Source organism: Poecilia reticulata, chromosome 23 (assembly GCF_904066995.2).
Source record: "Poecilia reticulata chromosome 23, P_reticulata-male-v2, whole genome shotgun sequence".
NCBI classification, from domain to species: domain Eukaryota; kingdom Metazoa; phylum Chordata; class Actinopteri; order Cyprinodontiformes; family Poeciliidae; genus Poecilia; species Poecilia reticulata.
The window spans coordinates 4,007,504-4,027,695 of NC_088852.1; the positions used below are offsets into that span (position 1 = coordinate 4,007,504).

The 20,192-nt window shown below is 37.4% G+C and overlaps 1 protein-coding gene across 2 annotated transcripts in view; it reads right to left on the minus strand.

The window, feature by feature from the left end:
• Positions 1-276: 276 nt before the first annotated feature.
• sema3c (sema domain, immunoglobulin domain (Ig), short basic domain, secreted, (semaphorin) 3C) overlaps positions 277-20,192 on the minus strand; it is a 49,713-nt gene continuing 29,797 nt past the window's right edge. For both annotated transcript variants that reach the window (XM_081604224.1, XM_081604223.1), the window contains exons 7-18: positions 18,310-18,429; positions 18,085-18,227; positions 17,901-18,015; positions 16,869-16,938; positions 15,572-15,716; positions 13,056-13,278; positions 9,885-9,973; positions 9,363-9,404; positions 8,562-8,719; positions 7,058-7,125; positions 5,027-5,157; positions 277-2,795 (exon numbers count right to left, since the gene is read on the minus strand). In XM_081604224.1, coding sequence (XP_081460350.1) covers positions 2,379-2,795; positions 5,027-5,157; positions 7,058-7,125; positions 8,562-8,719; positions 9,363-9,404; positions 9,885-9,973; positions 13,056-13,278; positions 15,572-15,716; positions 16,869-16,938; positions 17,901-18,015; positions 18,085-18,227; positions 18,310-18,429 — 1,721 coding nt within the window. In that variant the 3' untranslated portion in view covers positions 277-2,378. The remainder of the gene's footprint in view (positions 2,796-5,026; positions 5,158-7,057; positions 7,126-8,561; positions 8,720-9,362; positions 9,405-9,884; positions 9,974-13,055; positions 13,279-15,571; positions 15,717-16,868; positions 16,939-17,900; positions 18,016-18,084; positions 18,228-18,309; positions 18,430-20,192) is intronic.

The window sequence follows — 20,192 nt, forward strand, 5'->3', positions numbered from 1 at the left end:
AAAATAAATGACACTCCTACATTGGCAGCCGGTTGAGTCAAGTAGTATTGCACCAATTTTAGTTTCCCAAACTACACTTTCTTTTGAATATTTTCAGATTTATTTTAGTTACATTTGGAGTTACATTTCAGAGACATTTGTGATTACTGAGCCTCAAATAGCCCACGGTCCAGTGTCTGAAAAATACAGCTGAAACAAAATAATGACTTATAAAGTGACATAATTTTGTTCGTTTTGTGTTCTGATGTCTTCAGTAGAAATGCAGCTCTTAAAAGATTGAAAATCTTGTAAAATAAATCGATTTATTTTAAATTTTTCACTGACAAATCAGTTTCTTGAAACCAGAACCTCTCAAGCTGATTTTAAAGCAATGTTTTTAAGACATTACATCGAAAGAGGCATTCATGTGCGTTTAGGAAATTAAGTATTAATTTTACTTAGGTGATGGACGGACGGCGTCTTTGTAATCTACATTTTAAGCTAATATAAGCGATTAGCTGTTTGCGTTTCTATAAAGCTGAGCTTCACTTGAACAGATTTATTCAGGCTACAACATTAATAAATACAAATACATAGAATTCATGACAATAAAATTATGCAGAGTTGAAATGAAAAAGTCTGACATGTAAAGCAGAGACTGAATGAGGGAACATGCATGCTGCTTTGAAATCTTCTGAAATCGCAGATGCGGTCATAGCTGGTAAATAACACCAAAGTTATGTACAAAATAACAAAACAATTTTGACCAAACTTGTCAAGAATATTAATTTAAAATATTAAAGACACATAAAATACTTTGTACAAAAGCAATATTTTCTATCTACATCATCTATAGGTTGAAAAAAAAATTTCACAAATGCAAAATGTCTAACCAGACTACCTCACTATGTCTGAGCGACACGGCCTTAACTCCTCACCTCCAAGCTGTTCACTGAAACAGTGAACAGCTGGGTTCAGTTTTTTTAAACTGAACCCAGACTCAGATCAACAGACCATCAGATGACAGCTGGATCATTTTTTTTAGACAGAAATATGGAAGAAATGAAGAGATTTGCAGCTTGGTAACAGTGGTGGACCTCCTGTGCAAAACAAATAGTTAAAAGAATCGATTTGTAGCACAGATTATACATTTGCTGTTTTTGGCGAGTCAGATTTCCTAATTGGTTTTTATGTTTTGCTCCACTTTGCATGACATTCAAAATTTGAGGCGCCATCTCGTTATGATGTGCAACAAACATTTATGTGGGTAAAAAGCTGTTAACAAATGCTTTTATTATTGCAAAATCATTATTTGGAACTGAAAAATGTACAAAAATAATTAGCATTGGGCGATATGGATTTTAGGTTTTACCAATATTTTGTGATAAAAGTGACGATAAAATCCATTTCTTCCTCCTTTTTTTAGGTTATTTTAGCAGTAATCACAAATACTGCTCTTGAAAAATGTGATATTTCAAATTTTTGGTATTTGTTGATACTCTAAAAAAAAACAACCTAACAATCCAAACAATATGCTGGGTTTTTAAACAAAACGTATAGAAATGTATCATGAAAAACTCCAAATTAGAAATTGTTTTTATTGTAGTTAATGACATCTTCAACAGTTATTTGGAAATAAATTTCACTGAAGGTTTATTTTAACTTTAAACTTTACTTTTTAACGCTATGTTGGAGTCTCCAAAGTACCTTTTAAACCTTAAAGTGATCCACAGTGGAGCAGAGTTTAAATATAAAAGAATGAAAACCAAACTGACAGTTCAGCACGGTGGAGGATCTGTAATGCTGTGGGCTCGTTTCTCTTCCAGAAATCCTGGAAACCTCGTTGGAGTGAATGGGTTTTGCTGCAGTTTTTCAATGTGATTAACGAGGACGTTTTATAGATTTTTACCAGGAGAGAAAAAGCCAAAGTTGGGGCTGTAAATATTTATAATAACTATGATTGTAGCATCAGGAACAGAGAAATAAAAGCAAAGTGTGATCTCATATTTGGATATTTCTAATCCTAAAATGCATCCATGTGTCTTCTCAACCTTTTTCAATTACAACAGCAATAGATGAAGGTCCAATAAACGTATTAAAGCAGCTGTATTTAAGGTGAGTGATCCTCTGAGCGCAGAGTTTATCGGAGGAAGTCGCAGCACGTCCGCTTCCTATCGGGTTGTGACGATCAAAGCAAACCAAAAACTCGTGGTTGAAAACTCACAGCCATCTGGTCGCATTACCTCATGTGAGAAATGGATTTTGTGGGATTAAATCTCCCCGAACCAACCTTCTGGTTGTGTTTTGACGTCCGCAGCGGGTCTGGAGCCGCTTTGAAGGGCAGATGAGCGGAGGGAGGCGTGTGTGGCAGTTTCTGCTGCTGCTGCTGCTGTCATGCGTCACACCTCAGGGAGGTGATTGCGTCTGTTGCGGCTCTTCCTCCGGTCCAATAGGGGCCTCAGTTTGGCCAGGTCCCCCCTGAGGGGCCCGGGCAGCGGCGGCGGCTGCTGCTGCCTCTGCTGGAGCTTCTGGAAGTCCTTCCTCTCTTTGCAGTACTGCTGAACGGCCAAGTTCTCGGCGGGGCTGAAGGCGGCCAGCAGGGCTTTGGGGTGCGCGGCGCGGGCCCAGGGCGCCTGCTGCTTGTCCGCCAGAACGCTCACCATGGCGTCGCTCAGCACATGCAGGCGGATCTTGGCCACGGTGCGCTTGAAGCCGTTCTCGGTGGTCAGGCAGTAGTAGAGGCCGCGGTCGGACTGCTGGACGGAGCGGATCAGGAGGCCGTGCTCAGTGGAGAGGACCCGATCGTTCAGCTTCACCTGCAAACACACAAACATGCAGAATTCACTTTTTGAACATTTGCACAATAATCAATTAATTGCTGCAAAAATACCAAATATTACCAAATATGTCTAATCTGGTTTCTGGTGCAAATATCTTATTACATTTGAAATAAGACAAAACTAAAAATTTAGAAGCTTTTTAAAGTAAATAAGTCCTTAATATTGGTGAGAAAGTGCTTGCTCCAGTATTTCACTTACAACATGGGAAATTGTCTTGTTATAAGTACATTTATCTGTCAATGCAACAAGAACATTTTCACCAATATTAAGGAATTATTTACTTAAAACAAGCTTCTATATCTTGCTGAAAAGATATTTTTTAATTAGTTTTGTCTTAATTCAAGTTTACTCAAATATTTAAAGTAGAAATTAGACAAAAAATACTTGGTATGATTCTTTTTGCAGTGCACCTGATAAATTAAAGCACTGATTTAATGTTTTTCTCTCTTTCTATCAAAACTGGTTGATAAAATTCTGGTGTTTTGGTCTCAACTAGTCCCTTTTTTTGAAAGACAATTTTGCTTACCGAGGCTTATTAATTCAACTTATTTGTTGTTTTCTTTATTTATTTTTAGATATTAACAATGTCTTCTAGTTTCAGTGTTAAATTTAAATTTTAAACTAAAATTTAAAGTTTATTGATCTTTGAGAATTTGTTCTTGCATTATTACCAAGATATTACTTGAAAATGGTCTTAAAACAACAACATTATCAATTATCGGAGGAACTTCTGGAACAATTTATTGTCTAGCAATATGTCTCATCATTAAGTCTAGTCAAGCAATTGGAAACCCCCCCAAAACCAAACAACACCCAGTTGTTCTGGCGATACCTTCACGTTTTTTGGTGTCTGGAAAAAGAGCCGTTTCAAAAACCTCCTGTTCGTTAAGTCGCACTGTGGCGGCATGTCAGTGGTTATTATGCTATTTCAGCAGCTGCTGGAAAAAGACAAGTGTTTTGTTGTTGACTCACCATCCAGAAACCACTTGTTGCATTATTGTTGGTTGTGCAGGAGGCTCCATTAATGCTTTTCAAAGATAAAATTACATTTGATTGACTTTAATGAAGCTTTTGGTTACATATTGGTAATTTATTAGAAGTAAAAATGACATAAGAATCACCTTTAAATTATTACATCTAATAATCTTTATATTCAGTCATTTTCTGTCACATATTCTGACAGTTCTCGGTTCAACGCTACATAATTCCCTCCTGATGCTTATGCATTTTAGTTCTAGTTGCCAAAAAAAAAACTTAAACTTGCTCTCCAACTAGGCTAATGAGGGTCTGATTTGCAAACTGATGCACAGAAATAAATGCCCAGATGGACACTTGGGCATCAAAGTGGGGTACCATGTAGACTCTCTGATGCTAAAGCAGGAATCCTTCATTCTAAAGGTCTGATCCATAAAAAGACGAGGAAAGAAGATTAATTAGAACACATGAAGCAGAAAACTTGAGTGATACTTTATGCTTTTTGACAAAAGCCTGGAATATAAGTTGGTGATTTTGGAAACTGTTTTAGAAGCAGTATCTTCTAAAAACAGTTTCTACTGATTTAGATGCAGTATCTTCTAAAAAATAGTCTTGCTTCTTTAAATCTACACCAGAAAACTAATAAATTATATGAATAATACAAATCACAGCTGGGTGTAAGCATTTTTCCGATAGAAATGCTTCTTAAATCAAAATAACTCAGATTATTATTACACAGAGACAGCATGGAGTTAGAGATTATTTGAACATTCAAACAATTCCTACCAGATTTGCACCACAAATCCAGAACAAACCTCCAGAAAACTGCAAAACAGCTGAAACACTGACAAAAACCTACATGGTTAGAGTTGATTTTTGAGCCATAATGACCAACATATTGATGGCACTTGACAAAATGTAATGTTTATTGGTTTTCTCAATTCTTGACTATGTGATGTCTTCTGTATCTTTTGTGTTTATGACGTAAAGCACTTTGAGCTGCCTTGTTGCTGAATTGTGCTTTATAAACAAACTTAATCGACTGATGGATTGATCTAAGGAGGGCCAAATATGTATCAGATACCACGTCATTGAGTGAAACTGCGATGTTGTGTTAATAACGTTGATTGAATCTGAAGATCAGACAGAGGATATTTAATCAGGCACATATTAAACAGCCTTTAGGGCTCCATAAAGGAACGCCGACCGTCGACTTCAAACGTCAGACTGACCTCTTTCCTCCTGTCGTTGTCCCTCTGAATGATCCAGCGAATGGACGCCTGAGGAGACTTTGGAACGCACTCCAGGAAGGTGGTGTTGTTTTTCACGCCATACTGCACCATCTCCGCGGCGTTCCTGTAAGCTGATAAGCACACACACACACTCCGAGTCAGAAGAAGAAGAAGCAGGAAATCTGACTGGAGACTCAGAGATGTTGACATGCAGCTCAGCTTAAACCCCCATTTGAGCGCAAAGTAATCCCTTCGAAGTTTCAAACCAACTCGGTTTCCCATCATGCCGCTCTGCTTGCATTTAAATGCCTCAATCAAAAAGCTGGAGTGGTGACAGAGTTGTGGCTAATTGGTGATTACGCCCATATGGCTCATTCCCCAAACTCTTCATGGAAACGGGGGGGAAACACCTGGGAGCAGATTCTCTGCAGCTGTTTATCGGGATGAAGAGCGAGACATTTGTGCAGATTTTATTTTTATAAAAAGCATAACTGGTAAAAAACGATTTTCTTTTGCAATAAATTAGCAAATGCAGCTTGGTCTGTTTTGTATAAAGTCAAAGTGATAATAACATTTCCTCAATCAAAATGTATTTCTTTTATTTAACTCTTTTGTGCAGAAAACTGGTTGAAAACCAATTAATTAGCTACATGTTTGTGTTTATTAACCAGAACTGTCAGGTGGAGTGAAATGCTGCATTATGTAGCGTTGTAATAAAACATCATTATGTAATAACCAAAAGAAATACATTTTAACAGTTTTGACTTGAACAGCTTCAGGTTAATACAGAGGATTCTGGTTATGAGTCTGAAAAGGAACAAAATGACTAAAAGTTCAATTTAAATGCGCATAGGATCCAAAACATGTTTGTTATTAGAGGTACAGGGATGAAGATGAACACAGTTTGTGATTACTTATTACAGAATAAACCACATTATTACTAAAAATAAGAATAGTACATATAAAAACAGCAGAAAGCATTGCAAAATACACTTATTACACTTTACCTTGATTATTACGTAATACAGTTTTTATTATGTTTTATTACATTTTGAAGTCTGATTTTGTTACGTAATTTCTTATTATTTATTATCTTATTACAAGGCGATATTACCCCATAAAAATAACTCAAAGATAATCCAAATAGTTTGGATGTTTTCTGTTTTTCTTTTCCATCTTCAAAACGTTTCTGTGATGTTTACGTTCAGATTAGGAATGGAAAGCAAATGTTTGAACTGTTCTGCTCCAGCATTTTTTTTGTGGTGCGTTTAAACAAAGAAACAGGACAAAATTTAAATACATTTTACAAACAAGACATTAACATACATTGAAAACTTTATGTTGTAGCAAGACTAAGTATTCAAGATGAGCCGATTATTAAATATGTTAATAATCGGCTGGATGGGATGCAATATTTCTACGACGGCGTATTAAGGTCAACGTAGATAGAAAAAAGAAAGTGTAAATTTCCACCAGAAAACGACAATTTTGAGATCTTCTAGAAAGTTTTCTAGAAAAACAAGGGAATTTTTGAGCTTCAATCATGGAAATTTGTCGGTTTTTCTTGGAAATGAACTTTGAAGTTTCCACGTTTTTCTGGAAAATTTCAAAGTTTCAAAAGTCATAAATTTTCAACTTTGAGCTCAGATTTCCAAGTTGTTTCTAGAAAACTTCTGAGATAAATCTGAGCTTTCTGGTGTAAATTTACTCTTTCTTTTGTTTCTATCCACCATGTGCTGTTGTACATTAGCAAGATTACACAAAAGAAAATAAATCCCCCATGTCCCTTATGGGGTTCCGTACAAAACACAATCAGATGAATAAAACCCTCCACATTAGTAGGCTTATAAATTGCCGGGAAGACGATAACAAAACTGTTTCTGTCCGTCGATTGAAGACTGTGTGACGATAAAAAATAAATAAATTAGCTAAGGCTTGCTGATTTGTCCTTGTGTGGTTTAAATTAGCCAGAAAACCAGATTTATTTACAATTTAAGTGTAAAAGTGACCTCATAGCAGCTGTTTTAATACCTTTTAAGTTGAATCCTCTACACTGAGTGAGTGGGTTTCCGTGCATTATATCCTGCCTCCTGCTTCTCCTGTAAAAAAACCAAACAATATGAATATAACACATAACTCACAGTGAAAATACACAGTAATGAAAATCCCCCGGTTCTGTGGTAGGAGGTTTCGGTGCCAGAACGACATGAGGAAAATGTGACCATGTTGTTCAGCCGAGTGGCGCTCTCATGCGGAACAGCTTGGCAGAAGGAGCAGCTGACACATTTCAGAGCAGAAAAAAAAAATAAAAAACACACAGAAAGTTGAGCTTTTTGTTCCGGGTCCAAACTGAACTGGACCCGGGACCGGCTGAGCGGTCCGGAGACGAGCAGCTGGGCCTCACAGAGACCGCAGGGGCGTTCGTTTGGAGGTCGCTCATTCCTGACGCTCTGTGTTACGTCTGGGCAGGAAGGGAACGGAAATGAGGAATTTGTGACATCAAGTGTGCGCTGATGGATCATGAGGACAGCTTGTTCTATTATTGAGTAGATTATGCATCAGCTGCTGACCGCAGTCTGGACCGCTCATTGATTTCATATTTGTTGTACTTATTAATTACAATATTCTCAATAAAAAAGTTATAAAAACACCCAGCAAACCTGTCCACAATCCTTTAACTTTTACACATTTTGTCACTTTGTAATCACAGACTTTTGGGAAATTTTAGGTTACAAATTGAAGCAGGAAGAAGTCCGTCTGTGGTTTGGCAGCATCAGGCTGTGGGAATGTTTTTGAACTGTAATAACTAATTAAGTGACTTTTGAGTTTCTTTGGATTCAGAGAATGCAAATATTAGTCATACTTTTCACATTTTTATTTGTAAAAAGTTTTTAAATCCATTAAATATTTTCTTTACAATTACACACTAATTGTGCTCCATAGAAGAAACTTCCAGTGAAATACAATGAAGTTAGTGACTCTACTGTGTGAACCTGTGGACTAATTCTGCTCTGATAATGTAATTATGCTCCACCAACATCTCAGTTTTCTTTTGTAAAACCACTTTACATGCAGACACATCTATGGAAAAAAACTTAGAGGAATAAGGAAATATGACTTTTTCTCAAAATGTTCAATATTCTAACTTTTTTCTCAACATTTCGACCTGGTTCTCAATATTCTGGTTTCTTTTTCTCAGAATTCTGACCTCTAAATATTCAGATTTTTTATTTTAAATTCACACTTTTTTTCTCTAAATTCTGACATTTTTCATCAATATTCAAATTTTTTTCCTCACTTTTGATTATTCTTTTCCAGTTGTGTCTTCCATATATACTTACAAAAAAAAATCAATTTTGGTTTTTGTTGAACTTGCTGAATAAATCTAATCCTGATTAATAAACAAAAAACACAAACATGACTCATGTTTTTGTGTAATATTTTCATCTTTTGCTCCTTTGAACCTCGTCAGCGTCAGAAAAGCTGCTTCCCTGGATACGTTATCCGGAGCTGCAGAGCCTGAAGCCGTCTCTACCTTTTCCCGGTGGGGTAGAAGCGCGAGCAGCTCAGCCCGTCCCAGGCGCAGTAGGGGTCCCTGGCGAGGCAGCAGTCTGCGCAGGCCGAGCCGTAGGCGTGGCAACGGTGCAGGGAGACCTGGGAGACCCCGAACTCAGAGCTGACGTACAGCTGTTGCTGCAAAAGCAGACAGTTGAGATGTCAGTCCTCTGTCTTAATAAGTGACGGCAGAATGAGGCAGAGTGCTGAAACTATTATTTCCTTTGCTTTTAGGCTTTTCCCCAGAAGATTTTCACTTCTCACCAATTACACATGGTGAGAAATGAAATGATACGACACCATATTAGGGTCGTTACAGATAGAAATCAATTCTTGCCAAAAATGTTGTAGAAAATTTTCTGAGTTTGAAAAGATGAAACTTGCAAGAAAAAAGTCAAATTTTGTGATTAATCTCAGAAATGTTCTCAAAAAACTTGGAGATGTCGGATTTTGAAAAGTTGAAATTTGCTAGAAAAAAAATCTAAAAATTATTCTAGAAAAAAAAGGTAATTTCTCAGGTTGAAATTTTTAAAATTTGCTCGAAAAAATGCAGAAATTTTGGAATTAATATAAGAAATAAAATAAAAAAAACTACTTGGAAATTTCAGAATTTCAAAAGTAAAATCTTAAACTTTTTAAAGTCAGAAAACTTTTCAAAATTTATGAAACTAATCTAAAAATCTCTGGGTCTTCTGGTGGAAATGTATTCTTTTATGCCGTTGTAAAACAACGCTTCAAACTAAACTCAAAATAAACAAAAAACGGTTTTTGGGTTCCTTACTTTTTTGGACGAGATTCTCAAATTTGTGACAGGAGCTTGATTCTGGATGAAAAACAACAAAAAAGTTCAAATTAACTAGGTAAAATACATAAAAAGCCTCTTTACTTACAACCTGATTTTTGAAAGCAGCCATTAAACTAAATTTAAAACAATTGGCACCGTTATTTCCAACTGCTGAGATTATTTTAGCGCAACAACAGAAATGAAATCTAAAATCAATTTCTCCTGGTTTCCTTGAAGAAATATCCTGAGTGTTTTCAGAGCAGATTCCATAGAGCGCTGCAGCCCAGGTGGCGTCGGGGATCAAAGGAGCCGGAGCGTCGGTGCAGATTTCAGCCAGGATAAAGCAACATGTGCAAAGGGTCAGTCAGGGTAGCAGCCAGACGTCTGTCTGTCTGTGCCAGCGTGTTTCCCAGCAGGCTGTGCTGCATCAGCCTCAGCGGTGCCAACCTGAACCCGTCACCGCTCTGCGTTTGATTTTCAGGACAGACAAGAGGCAGGCGGGCGGGCGGGAGTTCAGACCTTAAACACTTCCAGCTCCTCCAGGACCAGGTCGCCATGCAGGGACCGGTTGCTAGGCAGAACGATCACCTTCTGGATCGTCCCTTTGTCTGAGGAGAGAGAGGAGCAGAGGGTCATCTAAAAACAGAAACAGCTCAAAGGTGAAACTGTTGTAGGGCTGATTCACTTTTACCAGAGGATTTATTCAGACCATCAGAGGCTCAGAACGTTTGGTTCATTTCAGATTTGATCTGGTTCAAAGTTTCAGATGTTTCACTTTTTTTGAGTCGATGTGTTTAATACAAAAGGTTCATGATGCAGAGAATGGATGGATGGTGGACGGATGGATAGATGGAGGATGGATGGATGGATGGATGGATGGATGAACAAAAAGATGGATGATGGATGGATAAAAAGATGGATGGGAAGATATACAGATGGATGATTGGTTGGTTGGTTGGTGGATGGATGGATGGATGGATGGATGGATGGATGGATGGATGGATGGATGGATGAACAAAAAGATGGATGATGGATGGATAAAAAGATGGATGGGAAGATATACAGATGGATGATTGGTTGGTTGGTTGGTGGATGGATGGATGGATGGATGGGAGGATGGATGGATGGATGGGAGGATGGATGGATGGTTGGTTGGTTGGTGGATGGATGGGAGGATGGATGGATAGATGAACAAAAAGATGGATTATGGATGGATAAAAAGATGGATGGGAAGATGGACAGATGGATGGTTGGTTGGTTGGTGGATGGATGGATGGTTGGTGGATGGATGGGAGGATGGATGGATGATGGTTGGTGGATGGATGGATGGATGGATGGGAGGATGGATGGATGATGGTTGGTGGATGGATGGATGGATGGATGGATGATGGTTGGTGGATGGATGGATGGATGGATGAAGGATGGATGTATATTTATTTCCACACTATTTTCTTTTCCTCTTTTATTCTGTAAAACATTTTGATCAAATTCCCAGACTGCGTTTAAAACGGGAATAAACTGGAATCTCCTGATCTGGTACCAAAGAGGTCAGGACTCAGCATCCACCCCCCCTCCCCCCATCATCATCATCATCATCATCATCATCATCATCAGGCTACGTAGGAGGAAGCTGAGCACCAGCATCATCATCATCAGCTCCTGTGAGCCTCTGATAAGACCACCACTTCCTCCTCCTCTTCCTCCTCTTCCTACTCCTCCTCCTGCCTGACTCAGCCGGCGCTGGCTTCTCTTCAGGAATCCAAACATCAGAGCGGCGGATCCACAGACACCAGCAGCTGCACCGGAGCCGCCGCTCTCCGCAGCCCGATGCTAATTTACACTCAAAAGAAAATAAACGCTCCATATGCTCCGCATGCAAATACAAGCTAGGTGGTTTGTAGACAGACAGAGAGACGCAGGCCTCTGTTCAAACTCTGACCGCCTAATTAATGAATCGGCTTCTTCATCTTCCTGAGTTACAACTTCACATTTGCATTTTGTGTCCCTCTGGGAAAATGTACATGATTATGCAGCGTTTTGAGTCATCAAGCCTCTGATGAATCACTATTAGTCATTTAGATTCTTGTGTTGCTTATGGAGATTTTAAGTTGCTCCTGTTGTTTTTCTTCCGTCTTTCTCTGCTGAATCTGCTGCTCACTAATTATTTTTATTTCCAAAATGCTTTCATGCTCTAATTCAAGTGTCTTTTATAAACTCTCTCACTTATATCCTCTCTTCACAGTTGATATTGTTGCAGTTTCAGGTGGTTTTATCATTTCGACAATAATATGGAAACACGGTAATGTCAAAAATATTTTATTTTTTCCAATAGGATGAGGCGTTTCTTTTTTTTTTTGGATGTCGAAATTGGTTCATTTAACAAAACTGCAACAGAAACCATTTTTCTATGACAGGAACTAGTTGGAGAATCATGTTTATTAATTACTTATTGCATAAACAAATGTATTCACTTGTGATTTTTTATTAATTTTGAAATTAATCTCAAAATATTTCTAGAAAAACTTTCATTTCTGAGGCTGAAAAATTTAAATAAATGAAATTAACCTCAGAAATATTCAGGAAAAAGTCTCAAAAGTAAAAAATGTTCAACTTTTGAACCTCGTTTTCTACGACAGGAAGTAATTGGAGAATTATGTTCATTAATGACTTATTGCATGAACAAACATATTCACTTGTGATTTTGTGTTTCTTGTTTAATGGAAACACAGCAATTGTGAAATTGTGTTTTTAGAAAAGCCGCTTATGAGGAATTTATTTTTATTTATTTTTTTTACTATTACTGACTAAAAGGTACTAGAAACTTAGAGTTAATGTAAAAGAAAACACATATTTCAGTGTGAAATAATAGTCTACTAGTCTCTGCAGAAGTCAGAATTTTAAAAATAAAGGCAAACAATGAAGATTTTTACAACAGTAACAAAGACATAGCTGCAAAAGAATAAAAGGATGAACTTTATGAACAAACCATACATGATTTTTAATTTAAATATTAATGAAAAACATTCTAATTTGACATTATATAAAGTATTTCTGAGTTAACTCACAGGTTTAACTCAATTTAAAAGTTTGTTTTTGTTTGAGGCTTTACGCATTTGTTGAAAACAGGCCAGAATGACCTGATTGACCCGAGTGAATCGGTACAAATAATCAATGCACATCTATTCCTCTATCAGCTCAGCTGCAGCACAATCTGCATGCTGTGAGCTTTTCTATCTGTTCATCTGATAACCGGCGGGTGCAACAGGCCTGCACTCAGCAATCAGTTACATATAAAACAACTGAGCGAAAACAGTTATTTAGTGACACGAGACTTATTTAAAATGCTTTTGTTGCACATAAGCATAAACAAATTAAATGGGTTTCTTATTAATCATTTGTAGGTTAGATGCCATATTTTATATATGAGAGTAAAAATGTTTGTAACTGAATCTGAAAATGTAATTTAAGGTGAAATGTTGCTAGTGTGAGTTAAAGAATGCTGAATGCTTTTACATTTTTAAAGATATTTCCTCTCAGGGAAACATTAGAGTGATTTAATGCGAACTGAGTAGGATTAAAATTTAATATTGTTATAACCTATGCAGGACTAAGTACAATGGGCTTATATCACCTCATTTTTATTTTTAAACAAATAAGACAGGAAGTGACATGGCTGCACACGGTTCTCACCTGTTCCCAGGAACAGCACCTGGTAGTTCCCGTCTGCAGCCATGACCTGGTCCACCGCCACCGCCGTGTACCTGTAGCTGGCGCCGGTGCGGACCACCAGGGGTCTCCGTCCCACCGGGTAGATGGCGTTGAACATGACCGGATGGTTCCGGACAAAGTTCACCACATCATCTGGGAATTCCTTCGTGGTGTGAATGTCGGGAGTGAAGGCTCCGCCGGGACACTGGAAACGCAGTTTATACAATATATAGTATAAATAATATCACAGGTTTAAACCAATAAAATCTCTCTTATTATCCATGGAGTCATTTTATTTGATTTCCATAACAGAATGGCACTTAAAGTATCAATAATATTAAGTTAGATCTGTTTTTTCTTCATTTTATACGGAGGAGGATTGGGGCCACTGGAAAAAAATAAAATAAAACAGTTCTGACTTTAACCTCAGAATTCTGAGATTAATCTCAGATTAAAGTCAGAATTCTGAGATTAATCTCAGATTAAAGTCAGAATTCTGAGATTAATCTCAGATTAAAGTCAGAATTCTGAGATTAATCTCAGATTAAGGTCAGAATTCTGAGATTAATCTCAGATTAAGGTCAGAATTCTGAGATTAATCTCAGATTAAAGTCAGAATTCTGAGAAAAAAGTCAGAATTCTGATATTAATCTCAGATTAAGGTCAGAATTCTGAGATTAATCTCAGATTAAAGTCAGAATTCTGAGAAAAAAGTCAGAATTCTGATATTAATCTCAGATTAAGGTCAGAATTCTGAGATTAATCTCAGATTAAGGTCAGAATTCTGAGATTAATCTCAGATTAAGGTCAGAATTCTGAGATTAATCTCAGATTAAAGTCAGAATTCTGAGAAAAAAGTCAGAATTCTGAGATTAATCTCAGATTAAAGTCAGAATTCTGAGATTAATCTCAGATTAAGGTCAGAATTCTGAGATTAATCTCAGATTAAAGTCAGAATTCTGAGAAAAAAGTCAGAATTCTGAGATTAATCTCAGATTAAAGTCAGAATTCTGAGATTAATCTCAGATTAAAGTCAGAATTCTGAGATTAAAGTCAGATTTTTTTCTACTTTTTTCCAGTGGCATTAATCTTCTTCCGTAATGTTAGACTGGAAATTATCTCGCAAAAACAAAATCTTATCAAGTATTTTTGTTTAATTTCTTGTGACTACTTAGTAGCACATTTGAAATAAGACAAAGGTAACTTAAAGTAACATTTCAGCAAAATAAAAGAGCCAACAATTCCTTAATACTGATGAAAAAGTACCAGTTCAACTAGCAGATTATTTCAAAAAAGAAAGTTAAAGAATAATTATAGTTTCTGAAAAGTTGTAAGTTAGTCCAATTGAAATAACAAAAATAAGACATTAGCAGTAGAAATTAGACCTAAAAGATTGTGTATTTTTGCAGTGTAGTTGTTGTTTATAAAAAAATATGAAAACCTATATAAAGTATTTTCTAAAGGTCATGTAATAATCGTAAAGGTCGCAAAACCTCAACGTCACAAAGTGCTGCAGGGTTTTTAACTCCAACATGTCTGACTTGTTCGACCTTTTTCTAATTTTCTCTAACTTTTAGAATTTTATTGGCTGTTAGTTTTTGTTTTACTACATCATCAGGATCTTGTTGCGACTCAGTTGCTTCTCTATCTTTCCGCCCTGGCATTGTGTTTATGAAAACTCCTCCGTTCATATAAACTCATGAAGCGAATTAAATTAGAGTCAGCTTTCCCTTAAAAGTCCCACACAAGCAGTGATGATGCACTTATACATATAAAACTATTGAAAATCACATGTGTTATTTTATATTTATATAGATTTCTCTTCTGTCTGCATTATAATGTTTCTTCCTCACAAAGTTTTCAATTATTACAAGATTTTACGCCGCACTAATCTGGAACAAACTCCCAGAAAACTGCAAAAAAGCAGAAACACAGATGATGGCGGTTGACAAAATGTGATGTTTATTGCTTGTTTCATAAATTTAAACTGTCCTGTTGCTTAAATGTTCCTGTTACGGCCCTGGGCTTTAAGGGCTGGGCTGCAGGTGTTGCTTTTGTCTGTCCTTGTGCTCCTCCCCTTTACAGGTGCTGCTGATCAGGTTGATTGGGAACGCAGAGTACTTAAACCTGGCTGTCTCCATCTTCTGGGTCGCCCGTCAGCGTCCACTCTGCCGCTTGACGCTTGTCGTGTTTTGTTGCCAGGCCTCAGCTCCCCTCCTTTTTGCACATTTGCGTTTGTCTTTGTTTTGGCACTTCAACACTTCCATATGCACTCATACAACACATCCAAGCATTTGCATTACACCACTGATACTGATATCCACAATCCATTGTTGTTTTTGTTAATAAATATTCATTTTTCTACACTTTAACCCCTGCATGGTCTCCCGTTTTGTTATGACATTGAGCCAGTCGTAACAGTTCCATACAAATAAACTTATTACGGTTTATGTTGTTTTTTTTAAACTAAAAATAACCATGATGACAATGCATCTTACCGTGCCGGGCCTCGGGTACGGGATGCGGCCCTGGAAGGCCACCCACTGGAAGTTGGGTCCGTCTCTGTGAGCGAACGGCCCATTGAACACGGTCAAGATGTCCGCCATGTTGTACGCACACACTGCTGACCCTTTGAAGACGGAGCTGCAGGAATAAAGCGCATGTATTAAATTAAAAACCGCAGCCGGTAAAAAAATCCCCTGCTGTTCTTCATTTAACAACAACGTCTCAGAGGATGTGCGAGCGAAAAAAAAGCCTGAAAGGAAGCGTTGTCAGACGCCACTGAAGGCAGATCTCCTATTTTCTCTTAAATATGGGACGTGGCTTTGCTCAGATACTAAAAGCAGCTCTGAGTAGCACATAAAATAACATCTTTGGTGGGAAAAAGAAACTGAATCTTACTGTGGAGAGACGGAGGAAACAATATCGATGGTTTTTACGTTACGGTAAACTTTGCATGAACCTGAGAAACACCAAATATGGATCAAGTGACTTATTTCTTTCTACAAGCGATGAGATTTTTTCCTCAGTTTTTAGGCTAAACCTGAGCTGTTCAGTTTATTATGTGCATGTCTTAGTTTTATACCATCATAATAAGTTCTGGTTTAATTTAACAATTCCTTTTTCTTTATTAGGAAACCCTTTCACTTAGACCAGGGGTGTCAAACTCATTTCTTTTTGGGCCTAATTGAGATTATGGATGTTCTTAAAGGGCCGGTTGTGCCAGAACGCATTGATAAAACCCATGAACAAACTGTTAAAACATTAATAAATAGCTCAATAAACACTTCATAAGATTAAATAACATTGGACATATTTTGAAACTAAAGGAGTTAGTGACTCTTTTTCTATTTGTAATCAAAGTCACTGATTTGTGGAGCTAATTCAGAAATATCTGCTTAATATTTTGTAATATTTGTGCATCATGGTAAATGTGACGTTTTGTTTGAGAACAGGCTATTTACAGTTGAGGAAGCAGTGCAGCAGAAGTAAGAAATACTGCCACCTGCAGGTGGGAGTCAGCATCACACAAACAATGTTTTCAACCACTTTGGTGGAAAATTTGCAGGAAACTCACAACTTAAGCATTACTGCAAAAAAGTGTGGGGATCTGCAGATCATGCAGAAATCACAAAGACTGATATTAAGCACACAAGGTTTTATTTATGCCACACAGACTCTGTAAAACGATGCAATCGAGCAACGCGATGCAGTGGAAGAAAGGCCTTCCTCTTGTTATCCACTCAGTAATGAACAAAACCTCAGAGGCCTGCAGAAATGCTAAAAAATGCTCACCTTGTGGATGTAAAGACTCCAAACACCAGCAAGCCTTTGGGCTGATCCGTCTCCAGCAAAAACACGCTCTCTGTAAGGACAAACAGATGAACATTCCCAAACGTTTCCCTCCGCATCCTTCAAGTCTCCAACGAGTTCTGGACGCACGAGTCAGTGAAAACTTTCCTGTCTGGACGTGAAGGGAAACGCTGCTGTGCTCAGGAAATAAGAACAAGCTCAGCAAAGGCAATATTGTTCACAGATCTGACGAGCTTCAATCAGAATCCAGGTTAAACATCGGATGGTCGGTGGGGTGTTTATGGAAAACTGAACCGCTGGAAAACTTTAAACTGTGAAGGCAGGAGTTTAAAAGTAATGACGGATTCGGTTTTTGGCCAACGACAAAGGATGTTGGAGCGTGTCTGACTGCAAAAACACAAAACTGGCTTTTCAGCAAGATACACACTGCAAAAACATAAAATCTTACCAAGTAGTTATGGTCTAGTTTCTGGTTTTCTGCAAATAAGACAAAACTAACTTACAAGTAACTTTTCAGCAAGATATAGAAGCTTGTTTTCAGTAAATTATTCCTTAATATTGATGGAAAACAATTAGTTCTATTGGCAGATCATTTAATAAGTTAAATAATCTACCAATAAAACTAGAACTTTTTCACCAATATAAAGGAATTATTGACTCCAAATAAGATCCTATATCTTGCTGAAAATGTACTTTGAAGTTAGTTTTGTCTTATTTCAAGTGTCCTAAGATGTTTGCACTAGAAACTGAACCAGTTTTACAGTGCAGGAACTTTTTTGAGTCATTAATTCTCTAATATTGAGCAAAAGTACTAATTTCACTAGCAGATTGTATTCACTTACAAGAGGAATTAGTAGTTTTTAATCAATATTAGGGAATGATTGACTTCTATATCTTGTTAGAAAGTTACTTTTAAGTTAGTGTTGTCTTGTTTCAAGTGTACAAAAATATTTGCACTAGAAATTAGACCAAAAATGCTACAGTTACAGAACATAAAGTGTGGTTTTCACCCACCCAGTTCATCAAAGTGTGTTTCGGTGCCGTCGTCCTCCAGAACCGAACACACCATCCTGGCTTTCAGGAAGGTGGTCCACTTGTTGACCAGGCTGCGCTGCCCTCCGGTGTCATTCTGCAGACAGAAGCTGCAGATGGAAACTCCGACCCGCGAATCAAAGAGGGGATTTACTCAGATACTTACAGGACACACTCTGGCCACCATGGTGTGGATGTTTTTAGTGTTCCCGTCGTTATCCGTCAACCTCTCGCGGAAGAAAAAATACAACTTGGCATCGTTTGGGTCAGTCCCGTCTGGAATGAGCTGGGCATCAATGAAAACTGGTTCTGAACGAAACAGAAAAACAGGGATTTCTATTATTTAACACAATGATTAAAGGTGATTTCTCGCTTTGTTTAGTTTTCTCACCACTGAGCCACTTGGAGTTGTGCTGATCTGTTCGCACTGCGTTTCTCTTGGTCAGGCTCCTGAAGATGGCAGCATCTGTCCCCATAAAGTCGATGTACATGCCTGAGAACAGCTCCTGATCTGCAGCAACGCACAGGCACCAGATTATTCTAACAAGTCAGAATAATAAATACAAAAGCAGGAATGAATACGCAGAGTGAAACATGCCAATGTTTTCTATCGTGAATGTTTTCTTTTGGCAAAAATGACTTTATTATGCAGCAAAACACCTTTTCAGCCTGAAAGTTTGGGATTTTATGAAGGATATGAACACAAACCAGTGCTTAACTTGTGAAGAAAAAAGGGGAAATAAAAAATAAATCTGGTTAAATCTCAACTTTGACTGGGACTTTTGATGCAAAATTACATTTTTTTGTACTTCTATTTAGGTTTCTGCTGCTCCAGTCTTTTCTAAAAACAGTCTGTCAGCTTTTAAAATCCACACAACAGAAAACTAATAAATTATACGAATAGCACAAGCATGGAAATGCTTCTTAAATTAAATTTCCTCAGATTATTATTACACAGACATAGCCTGGCAATAGAGAGATTAGATTAGATTCTGATTTAAAATCATTCCTATCTTGTTAGCATAGAAGCAGCGTTCGGCTTCTATTCACCACAAATCTGGAATAAACCTCCAGAAAACTGAAAAACAACTGAAACTCTGACTTCCTTTAAATAAACACTAAAAACCTATGTGACTAGAGTTGATTTTGAGCCATGAGCTAAATATTAATCACAAGATCTGATGTGCATTGATGGCACTTGGCTAAATGTAACGTTTATTGATTTTCTCATGTGGTGTCTTCTGTAACTTTGTATTTTTATGATATAAAGTACTTTGAAATGCCTTGTTGCTGAAATGTGCTACACAAATAAACTTGATTGATTGATTGCTACTGCCAGAGTAAAAATGACAATGTTCAAAGCATATTTAGGTCATGAAATGGTCCAGCCAAAGCCCAGATTCAAATACAATTAAGAATTTGTTGCTGTATAGACACTCAATTCAAGTTTCTCAAACATGAATGGGCAAAAAAACTCCCTAAAAGTGCAAACAAACCAAGTTTTACAGTGTATTAACTTGAATAAAAATGCACATCTATCATGTAAAACGCAGAGCACAAGAAAGTTTGAAATTATAGCATGACAAAAAAAGCTCAGTTTGTTTGTATATTCTGCAATTCAATGATTAAACCTCACACACAAGCCGCGTTTGCTAAAAAAGCTTTGATGCCGATGGCATGTGGACGACCACAGAGGGTCTAAAACCTGCTGATTAACAAATTAAAAAGTGATTTAATTAAACCCAGAAGCTTGGTTATATCCTCTGCCTTCCTTCCTTCCCTCCTTCGCCCTGCAGGTTATTCCACTCTGGATCACCGTTTCGTGTGAGGCTCCTCTCCTGGCCCGAAAGCTGCTGGCACGGCAATGCTCAGGTGTCGGAAAGCCGAGCCAGGGTGCAAAGTGTCGCCTAAAACGCAACCCAATACCCCTCGACCAATCAGATCAAAGGACTCGATGAGTTCAACTTGACGAAGACATCAACTCCAAGGACTGTTGGCATTTGGTTGGAAATTTAAGTTAGGAAACCAAAAACAAAACAAAAAAACTATCAAAATGGTGGAAAATTTAGTAAAAATATAAATATAGAACTAGAATCACTTGTTTATACACGTTTTAGAGGAAGATGTGGTCATTTGTGTAAAAAGAATTTGATAAATAAGGAAATTATTTAAAAAAAACTAACTTTAAACCACAATTACTCATTAAAATTTACAGAAACACTTACAAATTGGACAAATCGGTCAACCAAAAGCACATAATTTAACACAAACAGA